This window comes from Xiphophorus couchianus, chromosome 9 (assembly GCF_001444195.1).
Source record: "Xiphophorus couchianus chromosome 9, X_couchianus-1.0, whole genome shotgun sequence".
NCBI lineage: Eukaryota > Metazoa > Chordata > Actinopteri > Cyprinodontiformes > Poeciliidae > Xiphophorus > Xiphophorus couchianus.
The window spans coordinates 31,023,058-31,047,554 of record NC_040236.1 but is presented as its reverse complement, the minus strand read 5'-3'; the positions used below and the strand labels follow the sequence as shown (position 1 = coordinate 31,047,554).

Below are 24,497 nucleotides of genomic sequence, written 5' to 3'. Positions count from 1 at the left end.
ATCTATAAAGATAAGAAGGTTTAGCACACAGAAATAGTTTTACAGCATCTAGAGGATGATTCCCAAACAGCTATTGGCTGAAAAGTTGACATGCTCAGTCTAGACGGACGAGCTGCAATGATTCATCTCTCTGGTCCTGCCGTCTGTTACACTTTCCCTCCCCCCCATTTCATTTATTGAATACATGAAAAATAACACTGATTTCACTGAGTTCAGACAACACCAATAAGAGGATTTCCAACAATGAACGTTTGTCATGCAGTTATTGGTTAGATGAAGAATGATGTATATTATGTCAGGCGTCAGGTCTTTCCCGGGTGCTACGTTTTTTCTTAAATTACTTTCAGATGCTGTTCATCAGGATTTTCTTTTTATCTCAGACACTTTTCAACTTTTCTCATTTCCTTCTGCACTCTTTGCAGAGTATATAATCACGGTCAGCTACAAGGACTAAAATGGCCAGAAATTGCAGAAAGTGGGGGGGGGAGGACCAAAGTAGCTACTGATCAAGGTAACTCTAAAGGATGGCTTCTTAAAAGCAAGGAGAAGTTGGAGATGGTTTAAAACTTTATCACTAACCTTTAAAACTTGAACTTCGGCTTGATGTTGTGAAATATCTACTGCAGTTTGATTTTTATGAAAATGACAAACTACTTAGACACACAACCTAATAAAACACAGGAACCTCAGGGAACCAGCAGGATGTATCGAAGTGAAACTGTTTGCTGATTAAAGCTTGGTGGAGCAAAACAGCAAGTTTATAGACAAAACTGAGCTGGAGTTGATATTCCTCCATTTTGAACTTAATTTCCTCCTGCAGGGTGTGTAAACCTTTATTAAAACTCCCAGAGCTCATCACTGGGCTTTAACAAAACCATTTCCTAGTCGCGTCATGGAATATACAGACTCATTATGTCTCTCTATTGTTTACTTCTGATGTTATAATGAGGACTATGACTTTAAGCCAATAATTTTAATTATTAAATACAGAAAAAAATAATACCTTAAAAACGTTTAAGCACACCACAGAATGAAGTAGTTTTTAATTGAGTAGATATGTTTTTTTTTTAAATCGCATCCCACCACTACTTTAAAAAAAAAAATATATATATATTTGTATAAAATAGAATTACAGTGTCTCCTTGTTTATAGATTTGGCTTTTGAACTATTATCTGGAGTAATAAAGAGACACTCTAGGAATATATATAATTTCACAATTTCTACATAGATATAATTAGCCTTTTTGAGCTTATAAAGTGTGTCTTTTCAGCACCTTCTTAAAAATAAGGTTAAGATTTACCTGAGTTTACCGTTTTCTTTTAAAAACGAAACAATCTAAATGATACATATAAGGCAAATATTACTAAGCTAAGCCTTTGCAGTGATATTTTTTTGTTTTTGAAATCCTAGCTCATTAGAATGTTACTTCCTCCTAGCGCTGGCATATTTACAGTAGGTATGAAAAGTCTACACAAAACAAATGTTGAGCTTTGGGGATGTAAAACAATAAGACCATGAATAATTATTACAGAACTTTCTCCTCCTGCGGTTTGACATATATCCTGTAATCTTCAATTGAAAAACAAATAAGTTTGTAAAGAGAAACATGAAAAAGTTTTGCAATAATCTGCTTGCACAAGTTTGCACTAATCGTTAATCAACATTTGATTTAATTCAATGATTCAGTCTTCAGTTCTCACCTGCCTCCATTTCTACACTTTACACCAGTATGATTATATTTAACTGGAACAAGCAAAATGATTAAATGTTTATTTCAGTTAACACTTCTGTTAACTGAAGTAAATAAAATGGTAATTAATAGATAAACTATAAAATGCATTTATTAAGCTAACTAAAACATACTGAATTTAGAGATATAATACCTTTTGTTTTTGTGGTTATGAATCTATTTATTAGCCATTCGATCTGATGTTTTATTTCCACACAAGCAGTTTACATCGCCTGTACAGCTAAGTGCAGTGGATGATACGCGTCATAGAAGAAACATTAAGCTCACAGGACTCACAAAAGATATGAAATGTTTGGCTAAACAAAAGTACAGCAAAATTAACAAACGGTAAGAAAACCCTCAACTCTAGTCAAAGATTCTAAAATCAAACTCTGTTCTATTTCAAGATATACTTTCAACCTTTACAGGCAGAATTTAAATTTTGTCTGCATATGCAGCTCTTCATGTAACTGCAGTTGTACGGTTGGGTCTATTTCTGCTGATAGTGTGTGTTTTTAAACTGCTGAGCAGACTCTTTTGAGACAGCAGGGTCCTCCAATTAGGCAGTTCTTCAGAGCGATGTTTGAATGTGGAGATTATTGGGAGGAATTGTACAGGCTATTTGTTGAAGCCTGCGTTTTGATGATGGGGACTTGTGAAGATTAGAGCAGATCTGAGACTCAACAATATGCTGTAACGCTAAGCTTGAGCATCTAGTTTGATTTCATGGGGAACCACTACAGATTTTTGTTTCTCTGGGAAGGATGCTAAGCTTTTGTGAGTTGATTAGTTATTTATAGTTTCAAAAAAGTGTCTTGTGCTACATAATTGCTGTTCTGCTTCACAACTTCTGCACAATACATGCAAACGTTGTGTGACAGTGCATGCACACCTGTATATAAAAGCTAAATTTGGCTAAGTGAGCATCTCTATCTGAAAGCGTTCCCCCCTTGACTGGATTGTTCTAGCGTGACGCTATCATTCCACGTGAATGCCTGATCGGTCAACGAGTTTCACTGCGGGCACCGTGACATCTTTGCTCCCCAAGAGGGCTTTTGGCGTCCACTGGCTGTGTGTGTGGGGGTGTGTATGTCTGTGCATCTGTGTTATTTTGGTGTCCTTAACTATGGTCATCGGTTTTTACAGCTTTAATTTATTCCCCTCCGTGTCTGGCAAACAGTTGTATAGTTTATGTTGCTCATGTCATGCTTTTCTAGTCTTTCTGTCTTATGAGAACACAAATTTGAATTTAAATTTTTGCTCTGTTCAGAGGATTGCCCTTTGAGACGTCATGTTTTGTTTTCAGTGATATTACAAAGAATACTACTTTCAGGTTTTGAAGTGGATATTCATATGTTTTTGCACCATCATGGTCTCTCACAGGAAAATATGACACGTCTTTTTAGGGGGATTTTAGATTTGATTTTTTAACCTTCCTTATTATCCTTACTTGAGGTAAATCTGGATTTTCATCTGACTTTATTGGTCACAGTTCCTGCTGTTTTCCACTTTTTGCTCCTTCTGTAGAAGAACATTTTGTTGAGTTATTTTCCTGCAAATGTTTGTTTGTTTTTTTAAAATTGTGGATCATCTGGATAAATTAAATGCCATGTAAACTTGTCTGTCTCATTTTGAAGAATGACTGAGGTAAAAGGTTTGAATTGTTTCCTGTCATATTTATAACCCAATAAATCAGTAAGTTCTGGATTTGTAATTCAACGAGATCAACTAAAAATGTGAAGTGTTCATTTATTTTTAAAGAATTGTATTTGCAAATAATTATTAACTTTGGATTTTTCTCTACTGAAGAGGTCACAATACTAACTCAAACTGAATACTATTTATTGATTATTTGTTTTTTTCTTTATCAGTATGCTTTGTGTTGTATAGTCTTTTGTTATTGATCTTGGTTACCTGTCTGCAGGATATTTTGTTGTAAATAAAAACGGTTTTCATTGAGCCCTGCCACTTTAGGTAAAAGTTAAATAAATAAAGCATTGCCTGAAAGTCGTACACTATTATATTAGACTAGTTCCGAAACATTTTGGAGTTTTTTATTAAGGTTGTTTGACAAGTACTTAACTGAAGATGGTAGTTATTTTACCAGTGCAGCAGCATCAATTAAAATATTTAACAATTCAGTTTTTTGCTTATTCTGTTTAATCTATTTTAGCCAAGATTTTTTTTGTAGTATTTCCAATTGAGCATTTTGCAGCATGCACAACTCAAAGGGGTGTTTATTCATGAACAGCTTTAACATCATCCTATAAGACAAGAATTTATCAAAATATAGGTTTAGTCAACTGGAAACAGGTGAAGTAAATAGACTGAATTCTGACGGCTGATACGTTTTACACTACATCCACATTCACACACCAGTTGGTAAGCAACTGGGGCTAAATGCCCAATGGCACGTTGAGATGTCACAGGAGGAAGCTGGAATCAAACCTACAACCTTTTGATTGCAAGACGATTAACTCTACCATTGATCAACAGTTCTTTGCAGTCTTCAATAATGCAGCTGTCTGATGGTAGCAAACAACTGCCTTGCAGCAGCAGTTTGTTCTCATTATTGCCACCTTGTGGTACAGACAAAGAATTACAGTCAGGTGTGACGACAATGGACTTAAAAATCAACAGATTTTTGTTTAAAATTGTGAACATTGCATGCTGGAATGACTATTTAAAGATCTGAAGTAATCAGTTCTCATACAAATATGCTACTGCAGTAAAAGATACAAGTATTTATTTATTTGTTTTTAGTTATATGGTGGCCTGAAGTGTTTTTGGCTCTCCTGTGTCTGGACTCTGAATGCACGCTCACAAGCACACTTAAACCCTCATGCAGACATGTAAATCAGGTCTAATTGTAGTGTTTGAGCTGCAGACTAATCTGGTTAGAACACGCTTGGCTAATTAGCAAAAGATGAACTGACCTCACTTGCTATTTGACCTCCAGCACTTATACATCATGTTTATAGAAAGAAAGAAAGAGAGAAAGAAATGGAATGAGCTCGAATAGCAGATTTACTTCCACTCCAGCATCTGCTAATGAAATACTTTCCTTTCTCCCTCATGGGCCACAAGACTGATTTAACAGCCTCATTCACTGCTATAGATTTACCTGTTTCTTCTGCCATAAAATGGGTTTTGGCTTTATTCAAAGATGTAGTACTGGTTGAGGAGGTGCACCTCTGTGGGGGTGGAAGGCACACTGCGATCACATCCTCCAATGTGTCAAAAGTAATTAGGGTGATCGGAAAGCATACCCTATTATGCGCAGAGAGGTGTGTGCTGTGTGCCGTTAATTAGAATGATGAGTAGACTCTAATAAGGCGAACTCAGACCATAAAATTCAGCACTTGTCTGGTTTTGTTCTGTTTAGGCTTCTTTTCTTCTTTAACGGGAAATTTACAAGGCACGTAAAAAGGATTTAGGCCTCTTCATTCAATGACCGCCCCCACCACCAAGACTAAAAACTGAGTGAAAATAACAGTACTGCTAACTTTCTGTTTTTACCAGCACATTACATTTATTCATCATTAAGGAAGAAAATGCAATCAGAGATTTATGAATAGATTTCTTGAAAGCCCAATTAAGAATGTGTAAAGCCTTTTTATTACGGTACATTGATTTAAAAAGATAACACAAGATGTCTGATGTACTGAGGAAATAAAACTTTGTCAGTGTTTAAACATTACCTCTCACTGGGTCATGATGCTCAAGCTGTGTGTTGGATCTAATAACACAAGATGACAAATTATACGGCCTTCCCAAGGGTTTTATGGGTAGATTGGTGCAATCAATTTTCAACAAATGTATTATGCTGTATACATGGACTGTAGTGAGTTTTCCTAATAATGTGCCAATAAAATTTTGTTTTGAAGCCAGAAGATGGTGGTTGGCTAGAAAAACACAAAGTTGTGCATGATTTCCTAATTTCCATTGGGTAGTCATTGGTAGTTCTACAAATGATTTCCATTTGTAAAACTACCTTTTCCTATAATCACACCTGCAGATCTTTGGGCATATGTCTGTACCAATTTTGTGCATCTGGATGGTAAATTTTTGCCAATTTCTGATTGCAAAATAAGTCAAGCAAAGATGGAAAGTCTCTGTAAACTGTCATTTTCAACCTTGTTTCAAGGTCATGTATTCTGCAGCTAATGGCAAACTCCAAGCTGGAATTCTGGATTTGCTTCAACTTGGGTTTTGTTCAATAATTGTTCTATACTTTGGACTCAAATAGAGATTTGTGAAGAGCAGAACACTTTTGCCCTGTTGGCACATTGTTGTTGTTTACCTTCAGATCTCTGCAAGTTGCTTAAAGATGCCATTGGCCTCTTGGCTGCTCTTGGTAGGTATGTAGTTGTGCTGTATCTTTTAGTTTTAAATCAGATATGAAAAGCTAAGGGTATTTTTTTTTTATAACCAAACGGTTTTTAAGAAATGTTGTCTTTGGTAATTTTAACTATGTTTCCATCAATATTTTGAAGTATTGCATTAGAAAATGTTGATGGAAATGAAGATATTGGAAATAATTCCCTCAATTTTATAAAAACGTTTTCTCCCTTTTTAGTTAATGCACTAAAACGGAGATGGGAACATGTTTGCCAAATAAGCGCTGACGTAATGAATCAGTGGAAACCTCCAGGTCAGAGTGGATAACTCTCTGTCTGAAATGTGTGGTCCATGCTTGTTGTTACTGCTATATCTTGTTTATTACAGCAATGTTTACCGTCAGCAACTGATGAAATCATGCTTTGTGTAGCCTGGTTGACTCGATCCAAACAAGTTGATGGAAACATGCAGAATTAGCTTTTTTTTAAAAGTTCACCAAAAAACTTGGTGAACTTTTAAAATGATAAGTTTCCCTCCATAATTATCGGATGTTTTCATCCAATGATTATGAATGGAAACATAATTATTGGATGAAAAACATTGGGGCATTTCATTGGTATCATTTGTTCTGCAGTAATAATAAACCTGCCAGGTCTTCACAGAACAGCTGTATTTATACTGAGATTTATTAAATGGGTGAGTTGTGGAGGCAGTTGGATGCACTAGATTTTATTTACTGTATCAGAATAAAAGGGGCAGAATACAATATTTCTAAAAGAAAAGTGAAAACCATAGACTTGTTAATTTCACTGTTACACAGTATTTTCTGCTGTTTTTTTTTTTTTTTTTAAATTCCAAATAAATATCCCAATGTTTGTGATTCAATGTGACAAAATGTGCAAACGTTCAAGAGGTATTTGGACTTGTAAAGCACTGTGTAAAAAAATATTTTGAAGGGTAAAAATGATCCAGCAGGCAAAAAAAAGCTTCCTGTGAAAACATTTTTAAAATTCTTTCTGAAAACTTGTCGCCAAATCTGCAAATTAGACAGTGACACCATCTACCGTAAGCTTTGGTAAAAGACTTTGAAGGTAGACATTTGGGATGAAAATAAAGCAACACAATTAAAACACAATCTGGAGAAAGAGTTGGATAAAAGAAAACACAAGGGTTCTTCATAAATTTGGTGAAGTTCCTGGCATAAAAGACCAGCATCAAACTAAAGAACAAGTGAAAGATGGAGAGGCAGAATAAAGAATATGAAGAAGTTGTGGACGGTGTGAGGAGGAGGGGAGCTGATAATGAGAGAAAAGGATGACTATATGAAAGGCTGCAAGAGGAGTGCATGTCAAGAATAAAGGCAGAGGAGGAGTTGTTTGCCTGAGGGCGCCTCATGGTGTGATGTCGTTGAATCTCCACACCATGTTTTATTACAAAGGGCTGTCTAAGGGTCTGACTTATCAACTTGCCAGCTAACTTATGCTGGCTGGAACATCTCAATGTGACTTCTTACGCCGTTGTGCCAATGGTAATTTTGCGTACATTAGTTTAATTCAACCCCAAGAACCACAGAAGAGGTGTCAAAAAGGCACCTCAAGTGAATAGTTCACCGTAGTTTATACTTGAGGCCATAATAATGTGCATTAGTGTTTTTGGCAAATAAAGCTGCAAGGATTTCTCATTAAAAAAGCAACATTTATTATTGGACGGTGTTTTAAAATTGATCCTAAATTTCTTAAATATTGGCATGTTGACATATGACCAAAATTCAGTTGTGGTTGGTGAGCATGTTGCAGATGAATGACAAATTTTTACTGATGGCTAGCAGTAAAACTGCAAACATAAAGCTGAAAAAAACAAACAGAAAAAACAGTTGTCCAAAATGTCCTGAATTTTTACTGACAGTTTTCCAACTAGTCTGTACCTGGATTAATATGCAAATTACTGCAGATTATTGGATTTGCTACAAAATGTTAAGTTTTCTAGTTGTCATTTAGCCCTCCTGTGGTTTTAAGAGACAGGGGAAGTTGGACCCCATGAGTCTTTTATTCTGTGTGCAGTGGGGTGGCATTGACCCTGCATGTCCTTTTTATGATTTTTTTTGTGTGTGTGGTTTCTGGACCTGACGGTCTGATGGGACAACCCGCTGCTTCCCTACTTTCTGACTATGACATATGCCTTATTCCTCCTGAGAGTCATGCTAAGGGGTTAAAAAATACTGTTTCTAGAAAGAAATGGCTTAGCTGGTTGCATAGTAATGCATTTATATTAACAAAGTTTAAAGAAGGATCTGTTGAGTTTAACCTTTATGGGATACCATACCATAAAGGTTAAATCACAGCTGCCATGTTAAGTTTTGCTTCGACTCTTGGGATTTGTGTTGCACTTCATCAGAGTATGATAATAAAGAATGCTGTGGCTCAGGAGTTGATATGAAATCATTAGTGATTAACTCAGTGCTGCTACAGACGTTGACTTATTTAGCACTGTGGCCAATAGGCTTTACTTGCATATAATTATTGTTAGATTCTAATATAATGTACAATGTGACCATAAGCTGTTTAGATGATTAGAAATCTGTTCTTCTTTATTTGCTTTGCATTATTCCATGACTCTGAATACTTAATGTAATACACATGTCCTGGAAATGATTAAAAATATATTAGACTCAGAAGGCAATAAAAATATAGGTGACATTAATTAGATGCTGTCATAGTTATGTGTGATTTGGTTAGAATGCTTTAGGTAATTCTCCAGAAAATCAATACTTCTGAATCACAAGGAAAGCAAGGCCACAATGCCAACCATTTGATTAGTTACAAGAATTTTATTTGTATTTTTTTTTTTCAAGCTTTCTACTTTAAACTAAAGAATTGTTTTAGGGTGTGTTTTAGGGAAAGTTGAGTTTCTATCTTAGGTTAGAAGAGCTTCAGATTTCTAATTTGTCTCCACACATTTTCAAATTTCCTGGAGAAGAAGCAGCAGCCTTTCTCCTCACAATCTCATTTATCTAGGCCAGCAGTTGTCCTTGATCACAAAAAGAGCAATATGAATAGACATGACACTATGTTAATGAATAAGCTCAAGATTTTTTAATGCTTTCTACAAAACAGCTTTTTACATGAGTGGCTCAACAGCAAAATATCAGTTCTGTCTTCAAGAGGACATTGAAACATCCATTTTAATGTAGTAGTGCACCTGAAAAGTCATGGGCAAGCCCCGGTTGAGTGAGCAACTGGGACATGCATTATTTTTACGCAATATCTAGATTAGTTAGTTTGTTAATTTTCCTTTATTGCTGGTTGTGGCTGTAGCAAAGTAAGAATATGGGTGGATGGATCGGCAGACATTTTTAAATATCAAAATCAAATTCCATATTTTTCAGCCTGGACAGAAGATCTGTTAAAAAAGTTAGTCTGCAGCCTGGATCAAATGGATTATGTTCGTCATTACTGGGCTACATTACTTCTACTTTTGTTTGTACTGTGTTACCCAAAGGCCTCTCCTAATTGTGGATTCGTATCTAATTTTCATCGCAGTGCTAACAGAATAGAGGAAAATGCATTGCAGACACTGTGCAAGGTGGGCTTTTATGAGTTTGAATGGCAGACACCACAAAGCGGCGCCGAAGCTGGCGAATAATGAACAGACTATTAATTAAACCCATACCTGTCCTCTTTCTGCAGTGCATTCTTTTCACCTTTTTCTGCCTGTCTGTCTCCCTTTTTGTCTGACAGAGACAGTGATGGATACACGGACGGCGACAGCTGAGCTCGGCTGGATATCGTTCCCTGCCAATGGAGTAAGAACAATGTGGAAAAGCTGAGCTGTATGTGTGCGTCAGTCTATGTATGTGCAGCCACCCAAGGGGAAGCAGTTTGACTACACTTTACAGAGGTCCATTAACGAGTCAGTCAAAATTTTAATTACAGTGCCAAGGTGACATCAATTAACCACTACTGATGCAGAAAGAAAATACATTCCAAAAGATCAGAACAGTACCGCAAATGAGTCTGTGATGGAACAGAATGAAATGAAATAAAAAGTTGATTTTTTTTCTATGACCTGCCTTAAAATCTAGAGATTTCTTTAAAATTCAGCCTGGCAACTAGCTGGTCACAATGGTCTGGTGTGTGAGTGTGTTTGAGGTGAGTAACTCTAATTGTGATGAATGGATGTCCCTGTGCAGCAGAGAAGGTTAGAGCAGAGAAAAAGACAATGAAAAAGGGAGGAAGAGGATGGGAGAAAATTGGGAAGGAGTGATGGAGAAAGTTTAATTTGTGTCTGGTTTTAGTAAACCCATTAATCATCTTGCTTTCTTACTGGCTGTTCCTCTGTTTCCTTCCCATCTTGCATCCCAATACCCCGTCTTCGCTCAAACATTGCCTAGTGGGAGGAGGTGAGCGGCTATGATGAAAACCTCAACACCATCAGGACTTACCAGGTGTGCAATGTATTTGAGCCAAGCCAAAACAACTGGCTGCTCACCACATACATTGACCGGCGTCACGCACAACGCATCTACGTGGAGATCCGCTTCACAGTACGGGATTGTGCTTCCATACCAAGTGTCCTGGGCTCCTGCAAAGAGACGTTCAATCTTTACTACCTGGAGACTGACAGGACTGTGTCAGAGAGCATCAAAGGGGTGGAGTATTGGGCCAATGCCCCGTTTTTAAAGGTAACCTCAAACAATCTCAATCTTTTCAAAATAAGAAATGTGAAAAAAACTGAAGTAGGTTGTACTTTTCATTCCACTAAAGTCAAATACACCAGTCAGGCACAACACGATGACCGTCTCCCTGATCATGCTCTGGTCCCCTCTGACTGGCAAAACCAGTCTGACCAGTCAAGGTATGATCTCTGCTAGATCCCTAACAGTGTTGGCAGCACATTTTTTAAATCCTGTAAGGTGCAAGTTTGGGGCCTCCATATATTGAAATAGTTGATTTAGCACTTTCTACAAATGATGCATTGGATTGACATCTTGAGTATTTGGGGGTCAAGTGAATAGTTCAAACTTACATGCTCCACCAACCATCTTTAGACTTTGCTTTATTGTAAGGAGTGTTTTTCTACTAAAAGAAGCCACAGCCTTAAGGGAGTATCAGTTCCTGCTGACTTTTCTGCAGCTATGCACTAAAAACTGGGATGCTCTCTGTTTTGCAACATCTTTCTTTTACTACCAGGATTCATTTCCTCAGTTGTTTTTGCTACAGCAAATCATTGAACCATGAGTTGGTGTTCCCTCTCATTGATGTAGATCAATGAGACTTGGCTGTATGGCCTTGCTGTCTGCTCATCTTTGGGTCATTTATTGTAATGTCTAATTTAAACAAAATAAATCATCACAAGTAAGTAAATTCTGTAAGAAAGTGAAATTGTAAGTAAAGATAAAAATTAAATGCTATTAAAAAGGAACCAATACAGCAGAATAAAAAAAACATTACGATAGAAAACCTATTTAACCTTCCTGCAGTCTTAATGCAAAGCTCACTACAGGTGCGGCAGATGTCACTGTTGGACAGCGGGCAGGAGTGTCCCGCCAGACCATCAGTTCTCAAAACTACACACACAAAAATCTTGTAAAAGCAACCACGCTGGACCGTGCATAGAGTAAAAAGCTCATGGGTTGAATTGACCCCAACTTTAAGACCACAGGAAGCTCTTAGCTGCATTTATTTATGTGTTTATTAGGTCAGACTTGTCCATGACTGCACCTTGATGCATCAAAAGATTTATGGATTACTGCACCCAAAAACAGGTGCAATGATAAAAATATAACTAGTTTTATTCACATCACCTATTAGTGTTTGCTGTCTTATGCCTGATTGGTGTATATTGGCAGTTCTGATGTGCATGCAATCAGTCAATACCTTTGCAAATTCACCAATACTCAGTCATCTCTTTAACCGCCATATTGGATTTACTCCCAGTAAATCGTCTATTTCTTCCAGGTGGACACCATTGCAGCCGATGAGAGTTTCTCCCAGGTGGATTTTGGGGGTAGGCTGATGAAGGTGAACACTGAAGTTAGAGGTTTCGGACCTCTCTCCAAGGGCAAAGGCTTTCACTTGGCTTTCCAGGATCTGGGTGCTTGCATGTCCCTTCTGGCAGTTCGAGTATTCTACAAGAAATGTCCAAGCATTGTACAGAACTTTGCTTTTTTCCCTGAGGTATGCTAAAGAATCCAAAAATTATCTTTCCATTCTTTCTTGTTAAAGGTTGCGGGTTTTTTTTAATCAATCTTTTTTTTCATCCAGACGCTGACAGGAGCAGAGTCCACATCCTTGGTTATCTCCCGAGGAAGCTGCATTTCAAATGCTGAGGAGGTAGACGTGCCTATAAAGCTCTATTGTAACGGAGATGGAGAGTGGATGGTCCCGATTGGCAGCTGCAGCTGTAAGGCAGGCTATGAACCAGACAATGGCAACGTGTGTCGAGGTAAGTTTTTGATTTAGAGAAGTCGCGATGCCTAAGAAAAAATGTTTTTCAGAAAATAATTCAAGTGTGTTTTGAAGTTGCTGGCCTAGTAAATGCTTACATGCTGCACATGCAATTTAACAAGGCAGAGTGACAGCAAATCAATATTGTGCAAACACGTTTCCAATATTCTGTCATAGTAATGGCAGCAATCAGCATCTGAAAGCAGCAAGAGATGACAGATCATGCAAATGGGCTTTAACTACTCAAAGTATTGCTGTAATCATACATGTATCATCAACATTATTACCAAGCCTTTATTAATATCCTGACTTGGTTTACAAAATATTATTATAACGGCCTCATCAGACTGCATGGTTATGTTGATTCTATTTAAAATGTAATTTTCTTTTTCCACAGTTCAGTTGGACAAACCATTGCTTTTTGGCAATCCCAGCTGAATGATTCCATGCACATATATTGTAACTACACAATACCATGTATTTTTGCCCAAGGGGGGGGGCACACAAAGCACCATATGTTCATATTTGCCGAGCCACCCTCTGATAAATGTGGCACAAAAATAACTCCTCTTCCCCCAGTGTTCCAGATATCTTCACCTCTTTTTCCTCCTTTTTATATCTGGCCTCCTTCCCCATTTCCTCTCAGAAATAGTACTCATCATTTCTTATTCTCCCCAGAGAGTCTCATCCATTTTTTTCAGTGTGTGTGTGTCTTCGGGGGGAGGTAACTGTGATGTATGTTCATATGGTGAAATAAGTGAGACCTCTTCCTCCCATGTTAATTACTTTAGTGTATTTCTGCAAGATCAGTCTGCTGCAAATTAGAAGACAGACAGACAGACTCTAGTCTGCTTCTTGTTAAACACCTTAAATACTTTGAAATGCTTGTCAGGGCGCTTATGTCAGTTTGCGTTTTGCATTGGCAATGTCGTGGGAATGATTGAACCTTTTACCGTGAGTCTGCTCCAAACACTGGACAGCATCGAGTGTCAATTACTTTAACTTCAAATGTCTTCGGTTTTGCTGTTAAGTAAGCTAGCAAGGTGTCTCAAAGTAATTTCTTGCTTCGTCTCCCTTAACAACAAAAAGTGCTTTTGTTGTTTAGGAAATGGCATAATATTTTTCAAAAAATATTTTGATCAAAACCTTAAGCTTGGAAAAGTAAAGTTACAATATTAGTTACTTTGATTTTTGCAAATAAATCTCACAAAAACATTGTGATTAGAAGTCAACTAGCTATATTGGTTCAGTTAAAATAAGTTTATTTTAATGTGAACTGTTACATACAAGTTAGTAACTGGTATAAAAATTGTGTTTAAGAAATCCTTTTGTGTTAGAGGGAGAATTGGAGTGTTTCCTGTTTTAGCTAGTTTAGTGACGGTGGCAATGGTAACTCGTCATGTAAAGAAACTAGAGTGTGGCACAAAAGACAAATTAGCAGGTTTTTTTTTTCCCACTCCTGCTTGTCAGTTCCATGTTCAGGCTCCACGTTCATGTTATTCTACATGTCTGTAATAATTATTGAATTTTTGTAAATTTTTTTTCTTTTATTAAATCTTCAAAATGCAACGTTTAAGCAGCTCTCTGCACTTTGGCTCTGCTTTGATCTCACCCTTCATGACAACAAGTTCAAAGGATAAAAAGGCTAATCTGTAAAACTCGCTGATAACAAAACCTTATGACACTGGACAAAACTAACAAATGAAAATAAAAAACATAGGAATCATACAGTATGAAGAAAATTGAAAGATTATTGAAGTACATGTAACTAAAATTACTCTGTAGTTAAAAATATTTGCTATGATTACCTGTGTTGGATAAATGATGCCTGCAAGTGTTCTTCCAAAAGCAAGAGCATATGTTTTTCAGCTGCCAACCATGCTGTGCTTTTTTTGTAAAAGTAGGCTACCCAAATAAAAACTTCTGCCAAATTTAAGGCTTAATATCACTGATTCTGAGATGGGATTAAATTGCTTTATCAAATGAAATAACTCTTCTTTCAGTTGCTGAAAGATTTTTTTTGTGTGTTCACTGTTAATTTAGTTCAAGCTCAGAAGTCATTTTTCATTTAAACTGATTCTCTTTCATTTGAGTACTCAAACTAAAACAGCCTCATCTGACATATCTGTGATTTCTGACGCTGTGTCAGCATACACCTGCTTGTTGCTGTTATCTCAGAAAAAGCAATTTACGGTGTCGAGGGACGGTGTTTGTCTTGTCTGTCTTCCCCAATCTGGCATCTTCTTGGTTGGCTTCCTTTGCCTATCAGCTGATAAAACCTTGGCAGGAAGCTGGACTCACTACTGGAACAGATGGTCATCTCTTTGTGAGGGTTTGAGCATGTCAAGGCACAGAGATGGTGTTTATTTTGCACCAAATCCGCGTATTGTGCAAACCATACGGCGCAACTGGCTCATGATCAAAGTCATGTGTGTGCATATTCAAACGTGTGTTTTTGTATTTATTCTTGAAAAGCAAAGCAGTGTGTGTGCATACATTTTTCAGAGTGTTTTTTGCAAAACAAAAATGCAGTAGTTTAAGTGTGCATATCCCATATGTGCATAAACAGCTTGTAAAAAGTTTGAGATAAACAGAAGAAATGCCTCTTTTCTCTCTTACTTCTGTGTGTTATTTCAAAACCTATTTCAACCAGATTGGTTTAGTGTATCTTCAGTTTTTTGGCCACTGTGGTTCAGTCGATAGACGGCTGGTCACTCAAACACTCAAAGCTCTTCACACTTGAGTCACATTCTCCAGGAAACTCGCAAAAGTCTACACCCATTCATACACCAACACTGTTAAGCATCGGTATAGATTTTGTGGTTAATATCTCTCTTTACAATATTGTTTTGAACTTAGTGGTCGTCTTTTAATCAGATAGTTATGAGTTTGAATCCAGTGTCGTCCTACCTCAAGTTGAAGTTCCCCAAAGCAAGACACTGAAGTTGCCAACCAATCTGCATATCAAACCACTTTGAGCGGTCAATATGACTGGAACTGCACTAGAAATTTAGACTATTTACCATCTAAACTTAATATAAAAATAAATAAAGGTATAGTTAACTATCAATCGATATGTATTGCAACATTTATAGGATTTTTAGCTATGGCTAAATTTACAGAACCCCCTGGATGGACTGGTTGTAAGTAAAATGAATAATCCAATTTAGTTATTCTGACATTAAAAGATTACTGAATGATATGTATTTTTGTTATTTCAGAAAAAATATGTGGAAAAGCACATTTAACCTTCACTCGCCTGCTTTGCAGCTGAGGTTCCACTAGTTTGACATAAGGCCACACTTGGATATGCACAGATAGCTGTACAGAGGTATGAAGAGGTAAATAATAAAGAGAGGGAACAAGACTTGTTGCCATGGTGACACACCTCACATGTTTGAACAAGGTTGGTTGAATAAATGACCTTGACGATCCAGATGCCCATGTGCCTTTTCAAGAGACAAAATGACGGTTCGCTACAAACCATGTAGGAAACACAGAGAACACGTGGAAGATGGTGACCAAAATGTAATTTTTAAAGTGTGACAGAAAACTAACACTGCATTTCACAATGAAACAATTGATGAAGTACCATTAGCAGGTGGCAGCACTATGCTTTGGATATTTTTTTTTTCTTAAGCATGGTTTGGAAAGCTGGTCTGCACTTCAAGAAAACCAGACTTCCAACAGGACAACAACCCTGAACAAACAGCAAAACCAGAAAGTTGTAGATCCAACCATGTTTATATGTTAATGGATCAGTCACATTTCAATTTAGGTCTAATCTGTGACTTAAAGACTGAGGATCATAGATGATCTTCATCCTGTCTGAGTAAGCACACACTATTTTTCAAAGGAGAGTGGACTGAAAGTGCTGTCTAGATGTGCAAAGCTAGTAGAGAGGAGAGAGATCTGCAGCTGTAATCTCAGGAAAAAGGTGGTTGTGTAATATAATGACTCTGAGGGGATAAATAAGTGCCAAGCAAGAAGAAAATTACAGTTGCTTTTATTTGATCAAAGAGCAGAAGAAAACAACAAACAAAGGATTTAAAAAGTAAGTTTAGAAATATCAAGTGCAACTTTTTATTGGTTTACTATAATTACTTATGGAATATGTGTGTTTAATCTGAAGGAATGGAAAATATCAGTTGTCTGCAATTTGTGGTTAATACAGTTTGCACTGAAACAGCTATTATCTTAGAAATTGAATTGTTCATTTGAAACTGTCTGTATTAACAGAACAGCTTAATAAGGAGAAAAAAATTGGTAATGTTTTTGTCTATATTTCTCAGCTCTATGCTAAATATGTCTTACTCCTTTCACTTGACAGTTAAGCTTTTTATTGCACATAATTCTTGTGAAACGACTTGTAATTTGTGGCTGTGATGCAGAGAAAATGTGAAGTTTCAAGTAATATGAATCTAAGACATTGGATTATTTAAATGGCAGTATTGTTGTAATTTCATAAAGCTCTGTGACTGAGTGCAACATAATACAGTGTAAAATCAGACCTCTGGGAATATGCTCCTCCTGTAAAAATCAACTAAAAACAAAAGCATCAGCTTGTTGTTTTGTTCAGAGGAAGCATGCTTTGATAACATTGGGAGCAAAAAATGAAAACATTGGTAATTGAGTTTTTTTTCACACTTATTCTGTTTTCCTTGTTTGTTTTTATTGCAATTTTTTTTTTCTGACTCTTGCTTTCTCGGGACAGATTGCTTACTTTGTACATTATTCCCGTGTCTAAAACCATCCCATGGTTGACAGTCAAACTTCGTTACAGAGAAGGAAGAGAATTGTATCTAGTTAAAGACCAAAGTCAAAGTTGGAAGATCAAATCCTCTTTGTAAATAACCGTGTTGTAGTTTCACAGCATCATGATCAGGGAGGTTTCAACTGAATGTGCATACACAAGATTAAAAATGGAACAGTATTTTTGCCAGACCATCTGAAGAAGTGGGATTATGCATGCATGAAAAACATTTTTGTTGGGGAATGTGTGAACTTTGACTGGTTGTAGTAGTTGATTCACATTAATGAACTTTGTGTTCCTAAAAGGGATACCACTGCTTCACATAAACTTATTTCTGCTCCATGTGGTAGAGTTAGTCACAAAGTTCCTCTGTGGATATTTTTTTTATGCTGTACCACTTTTAAAGTTCTGCAGGGACTTAACTGGTAGCTTCTTTTTAAAGCCAATCATTCAGGTGTTTCCCATAATTTATTTTATACTCATTCATTTTCCCATTATAATTTTCTGTTTGTTATGATTTGTCTCTTTCCTACTGGACTACAAGATATATAATCAAACATGTAACTGAGTAAAAAGCTAATATTCTTGGTTCAGCTCTAGTCTCTGAGTAAATCAAAAATTCCTCCCAATAGATCAAAATACGAGGCATCCACCTAGAACTGGAACGGTAAATGAAGGAAAACTTATTTGTATCTGAATTACCTTAACGACAATGCATATATATATTTGTATTGAGAACAGGTGTGTGCCCGACTTTTTACGCAGTCGCAAGAGGTTATTATTTATAATTGGATAAATGCCTTTGATGATTGCGATGTTTTTGCTGCATGCAGACAGAAAGCATTGTGTTGCTAACAGCTAAATGATGCAGCACTTTCAGACTATGCTGACCCATGCCCTGAACTCTGCAGCAAATGTAGCCCATTTAGTGTTCTGTCTGTGACTGCAATGATTGTGAAGTGTTTTCTGTCCCTTTATGCTAGAACTCCAGCAACTGGCATCCTTTTGAAGGCTTATAGAGATTTCAGGCTGCTATTGTGCCTTCAATAAATAAAGTCTGGTTACACAGAGCTCCTTTGGCATTACCTTAGCTTTTGGTGGGTGGATTGCAAAGGGTTGAAATTAAAAAAATGAACCAAAACAGAAAGTGGGTTATCAAATTGGTCATGGTTTAGAAAAGATAAGTTGTGCTGGATTTTCTTGTCCAGCTGAGGGGCTTTTGACAGCACAAAAATTAGAAACATTGTGATGCTGGATATGAACAAATGGTTGATTTATTTTGTTTTATTGTTTTTATTGATAGACTGGTTACAACAGTGCTGTAACGTGACCAACAGTGTTCTAAATGTTTAACTGATTTTGGATATGGTTGGTTAATATACCTGAGAATTTTCAGAAATCAGGAGAAATTTAGAAAATATATACCAAGCAGGATGGCATGAAAAAAACAAAGGATGAAAATATCAAGTTTGTTATCATCCATTCATCCATCCATCTATTTTCGAACACCCTTGTCCTTAGTGGGGTCAGGAGGTGCTGGTGTCTCTCCAGCTACGTTCCGTGGGAGAGGCGGGGTCACCCTGGACAGGTCGCCAGTCTGTCACAGGACAACACAGAAACACAGTTTTTTTGTGTCTGAATAAGGAGCCTTTCAAAAACCTCCGGAAAGTGATGTCACAAATCAGCAGGCACTGCCCTGTTACCTAGCAACCCCATTGAAGCCCAGCCACCCAAGCTGAGCTCCAGCACGTTTGGTCAGCTAGTTTTACTGCTGTATGTGCTGTACATTGGCTGCTGGAAAAGACAAGTGTTTTGTCGTCTACTTGCCATTCAGAAACCACTTGCTGCATTCTTGTTGGTTGTGCAGGATGCTCTACTTCTACTTTTCAAAGATGTACGATTTCATGGTTGCGCATCTGTTTGCAGATATTTTCATATGCGAGTGTAAATGTTGATTTGGGAGGCGTGGCCAACAGCAGCTTATTTGGATTTAAAGTGATAAGAGGCCCTATAGCAGCTGATTTTGGAAGGAGCTCAAAGTAAGCAGAACTGACCAAACAAAAGTCTAATTATCTATAAATATTGTCCGTTATCCTGCAATAGCTAGCCCCGCCCACTTCATCACAACCCTCCGGGACTGACTACTGACCAGTTCTCTGTCTAACAGGTCCGGAAAATCTCTAAGACCTGGGTATTACCCTAAAAGAGATCTATAAGAGATAATCTATTTAAACTGGTGTCGAAAGCGATTCGTCTAGCTCTAACTACCTCCAATCCAGAAGTTACGACCCTTTTCAGTTAAGAAACAGTCAGCTGAGTAGCCCTCACAGCTGCGTAATTCCAATAACCACTCCTTTTAACGGTAGCTCGCTTTCTAAAATATAACTTGCTCTTGGAACCGGCTAGATTAAATTTAGTGACTTGGATGTAAGTCCCTGGGTCATTATTTTACTCTCACCAAAGGAAATTATGAAGCCTCCTTTTCACTAGAACCATGTACCTTAGTTTTACCTTTATTAAAAGATCTGAAAAATGATTAAATGACTCAATTAATTCCAATGTCCACCAACTTCATTAGAATTTTAGAGTATGAATTTATTAAGCAAGCTTAAGCAGGGGTATGTGACATACAAATCAATAATCAATTGTATACAAGTCAAGAGCAGTGTAATAAGATCAACATGTATAATCATACCCTCCTGTCTCTTTCCCTAACCTATGTCGCAGATTCTGAGATAGCTTTTTAGGAATCGAATTCTACTCATACCCAGTTGGTGGTGGATCTTTGGCAACAGGAACGTCCGAAAACCTTGGTCTGAGTCTTTATCCTTTGTGTGAAAAAAAATCCTCTTTAGAATGGAAGCAAAGTAGAGAGGGTTCAATTGCTTTTGAAAACCCAACTCTTTTATCCCTCTGGGACCTTTGTCCTTTCTCCAAGTCTGTTGCAATGTTTGGGTTGAGGCAAGACCGACGATCGAATCAGGAACCCGGGTTGGACGATTGGAACTTGTCTCCCTTTGGCGGCAAGAAGCTTCAGCTTTCCCCGTGGCTCCAGGGTGTGGTCTGCAGTTGTTTCCTCGATCTGCTTCTTCGTGTTAGCTCTACTTCAGTGCCGCAGACAAAGAACAAGAACTTCTCCTTTTCCGTCTGCTTATATACAGTTCTCTGCCATGTATGTGTATGGGGAGTGTTAGTTTACGTGGTTTCGGCCCCTCCTGTCTGCTGGCTGGGATGGAAAGTACCGTCCTTTCCTCAGCGTGTTGTTCTTAGCCAACCATACCACCCCACCCATCCTGTGCGTCTGGCCATCTGTTCAGAACTGCTTGCGACAGCAGGAACTCACAAGTTTCCCTTCTCCTTTTTTCCCCTTCTCCTTTTAACATTAAAAACTATGTGCTTTTCTCTGATTAACTTTTAAACACAGTCAAATATTAAAAACTTATGTGCTGATTTCCATTAAGCATTAATCATAAGCATTAATCACCTCTTTCACTTATTATATATCATCAAACCTTAATCATTTCATTGTCGTCATGTTATTACAGATCATGATTCGTACACTTCAGAATCATTCAGTAAATCATTCAGTGATTACTTACATACAGTCATTTTACCTATTGTATTCATCCATATTCAACTTAATCATTATCAAAACACTCAATCATTATAAATCAAAACACAAGATTGCTTTATTTCCCTCAGGCCTTCATGCACCTGTTTCTGCGTGTACCTGGATAGATCTCAAACCCCCTACCAGTTTTCTTGACAATATCTTGTTAAAAAAATTAATGAACATGTTTTGTATTGCACATAGATCTATTCTAATCTGATCAAGGAAGCATAACATCTCGCCTTTAAGTGTCCTTTATCGTATTGAAGATGCACAATACGTTTCGTCACCATTACTACGTTTCGGACATGTCAACATGTTTTTCTGTATAATTTCAGATACACACAATAACTCGATGTAAAAAGTCAAGACAAATGTGACATAACCCCTATGGATGAAATTAGCTTTTTTTCATCAATGTTCAGGGGTCCAAGTTAAGTTTTGCTTTATCTCTTCACAGCTTGTCCTCAGGGCACCTTTAAGTCGTCCCAGGGGGCAGGATTATGTCAGCAGTGTCCGCTCAACAGTCGCTCCACCATCGAAGCTGCCACCCTCTGTGGTTGTCGGAATGGATATTACCGTGGAGACATGGACAAACCGGAGGACATGTGTACCAGTGAGTCAACACGTATAATTACTCTCTCAGTACACCTTTCAATAAGGTGTCAAAATGACTGGTCCAGGCTTACGATCCCAGTAGGTGACATATTACATCGTATCACAAACTGACAACACCGGCAGTCGAATATTTCATAATTAAATGAAAATCCAGCATCCACCTTGATTTATAATTCTGCCTGTAAATTTATGCACCTCAGTCAGAGCTGAAACACACGCGCACGCACACACACACACACACACACACCCCTTCTTGTTAAGGGATTTTGGGAGTAGTGAGTAATAATGTCACCACACTGCTCAGGCTCTCCATTCCAGTTGAGTATGTGTTTATTGTGTCGAAGAGTCTGTGCTTCAATGCAAGACGAAGCAGTGAGCTTGAGTAACGCAGCCACTCGGTTCCTCAGAGATATAGTGTAAGTAGGTTAAAACATGAATCATTTTGGACTCGTACTCTGAAACTGAGTGTGTACTGTGTGTGTAGCTGTACAAAGTATGTAATCACTCATGGGTTTTTGTGCTGTTCCCGGTGACCTGAATACATCTTCATATTTTGAGGGATTAAAAACAGCTCTGGTTCAGTCACATTTAGGATCTATTGTGTTTTTAAAAGATTTATAGTCCTCAGAAAATACAAACAAAGCTTTCAATGGTATCATTTATTTCACTGTCCACACAGAATTTGATATAAACTGGTGCTTGTGTAAATCATTAAATGTGTGATTTGTAAATTTTCAGTGCTATTGTTATAGGCCAGTTTCTGCGGCACACGTTGCTAGTACCTCATGAACCTCATTTTGCCGTCAGAGCTGCTTTTTTTGTGTCCTAGATTCAACAAGGTGTCTCAAGCATTCCTCAGACAATTTTAATATATTAATATGTTAACACAACAGCCTTGTGCTTTTCCTGGAGATTTGTTGACTGATCACATTTTTAAGATAAATTTCTCATTTCATCATGTCTGAAATTATCTCAATTGGACTGAGATCTGGTGTCTGTGTCGCTCATTGGCATACTGTGGTTACAAGAGATGGAAATTTTCAGCGGATATATTGTAGCGTTTAAATAACTCAGTTGGTATTTATTAGCTGTGGTGGTAAACAGTGCCAGACTGTTTATCACCACAAAGTTGGTTACAAAACAGGATAGATAGATCTGTGTTTTCTAATCCTCTTCTGAGCAAACAAAGTTTTTCCAATCTAGCATTGTAGGATTTAGGTGAGTCTTTATCAGTTGTGTCAGTTTTCAGTTTTTAAACAAGGAAATGACTGAAACACCAAAACTCAGAAATCCTTGATGTTTGTCTTTCCCCCTTGATTTATAGAGTCATTCCATAGCTGTACCCAATCACCTGATTCCCTCACTGGAATCCAATGTCATTCTCCAAACTTTGTCCAGTATCATGGTCAATTCCCAATGCCCTTATTTTTTTGTTTGATTAATTTGAAATATTTAAACATTGGAAGCAAAGAAGTTAGTTTTTACTTGTTCAATGTAATTACAAATTTTACATTTTGATATTGGCTGCACAGTTTTGTAGCTGGTAGCACCAGATGCTAATCTTGAAAAAACACAATTTTGCAATGATGGTGTTTTCATTAAATAAGAAACACAATTAAAATCAAATGTGAATAAGTTTGTAATAAGTCATTTAAAAACCATACGTCACCACGATCCTCCAACTACTTCCTGTCGTCTTCTTCATGGTTTGCGCCAGCGGCAACATCTGGTTGTCGGTCATATGACTCGTGTGATGCAAAAAAAAGTGTTTCCATTTCAATTTATTCAAAATATATTTTAATACGGCCAATAAAACACCTCATCCTGGCTAGTTTTTTTTTCTAGAAATTGTCATGTTTCCTGTAAGCTTTTTCATTTTTGAAATGCCAAATTCTGGATTTTTCTTTTTCACTGTCCGTTCCTCTGATATTTGCTTTTATTTCTTTATTAAAGAAACTCTATTCCTTAATAGTTGACTCTTTTATAGTTTTTTATAGTTTTATATAAAAACTCTTTTATAGTTTATAGTAAATTGCTGTTTTTTTTTATTTCAACAGGAGCAGTGCTTTATAAAGGCAAACATTTCTCACTTCAATACCATTGAAACAGATAGTAGATGGATTCTCAAAATGTTCTGTAGGTGGGTCAGGGTTTTATTACAGCAGAAATGGTACAGAAAAAGCCTAACCTCAACACTTGAAGCACTCTTAAAATGATGACGATGGAGGGAAAATATCTAATTTGCCAGTGAGAGCGTGTCAGATGTCAAGCCACTCATCCTGCATCGGTCTCTGAATTACTTGAGCGCTTTCTATTCAGGGGAAAAAACAAATCAGGTTGCAGTTAGAAATAAAAAAAAAAAGTCAAGAGGGCAAACTACAAAAACAGTAGGATGAACGTAGATACAGAGGAGGGATTCAGAGTCGGACATGAATCAGGTAACCAGAGTGGAAGAGTGACTGCACAGTTTGTACATTGTTGTCAGACAAAAATAAATTCCAGTAGTAACATGCCTCACCGACTGCAGAGGTGGTTGGGTGCATTGTCTCTCAGCAGGTAAGTGAATATAATTTAAATTCTATAGTCTGCAGTCTGAGCAAAAAAGAAAAACAAAACAGATGACATGTCAGTCTCTTACGAGTCTCCATTGTTTCAGCAGTGTGGCTAGATGCTGTGTTTTTGTGGCAACTTTGCATTTTAAAATGTTTTTAATGTTTACAGTAATCATTAAATGAAGACATATTTATGCAGAAAAAAATACACTCACCATTTGCCATACCTGGAACTTACAAATTTGTCGTTACCTTCCTACAATAATGGCCTAAGTCAAATTTTGCCAAAAGTTCTTTTATTTGTTTTTTTGCCTAAAAGATCTTTTGGAAAAAAGAGGTGGTGATTATTCTTTTTTAATTTTTTTGCAAAAATTGCTTTTTGCATTATTTTAGGAAGGTGACGATATGCATAACTGTAAATACACTGTATGCACTGCTTAGATTTTT

At 37.2% G+C, this 24,497-nt stretch overlaps 1 protein-coding gene across 2 annotated transcripts in view; it reads left to right on the top strand.

The window, feature by feature from the left end:
- LOC114151252 (ephrin type-B receptor 1-like) overlaps nt 1–24,497 on the top strand; it is a 134,691-nt gene that overhangs the window by 60,842 nt on the left and 49,352 nt on the right. For both annotated transcript variants that reach the window (XM_028028348.1, XM_028028349.1), the window contains 5 exons: nt 9,809–9,873; nt 10,462–10,752; nt 12,029–12,247; nt 12,335–12,515; nt 21,341–21,496. In XM_028028348.1, coding sequence (XP_027884149.1) covers nt 9,809–9,873; nt 10,462–10,752; nt 12,029–12,247; nt 12,335–12,515; nt 21,341–21,496 — 912 coding nt within the window. The remainder of the gene's footprint in view (nt 1–9,808; nt 9,874–10,461; nt 10,753–12,028; nt 12,248–12,334; nt 12,516–21,340; nt 21,497–24,497) is intronic.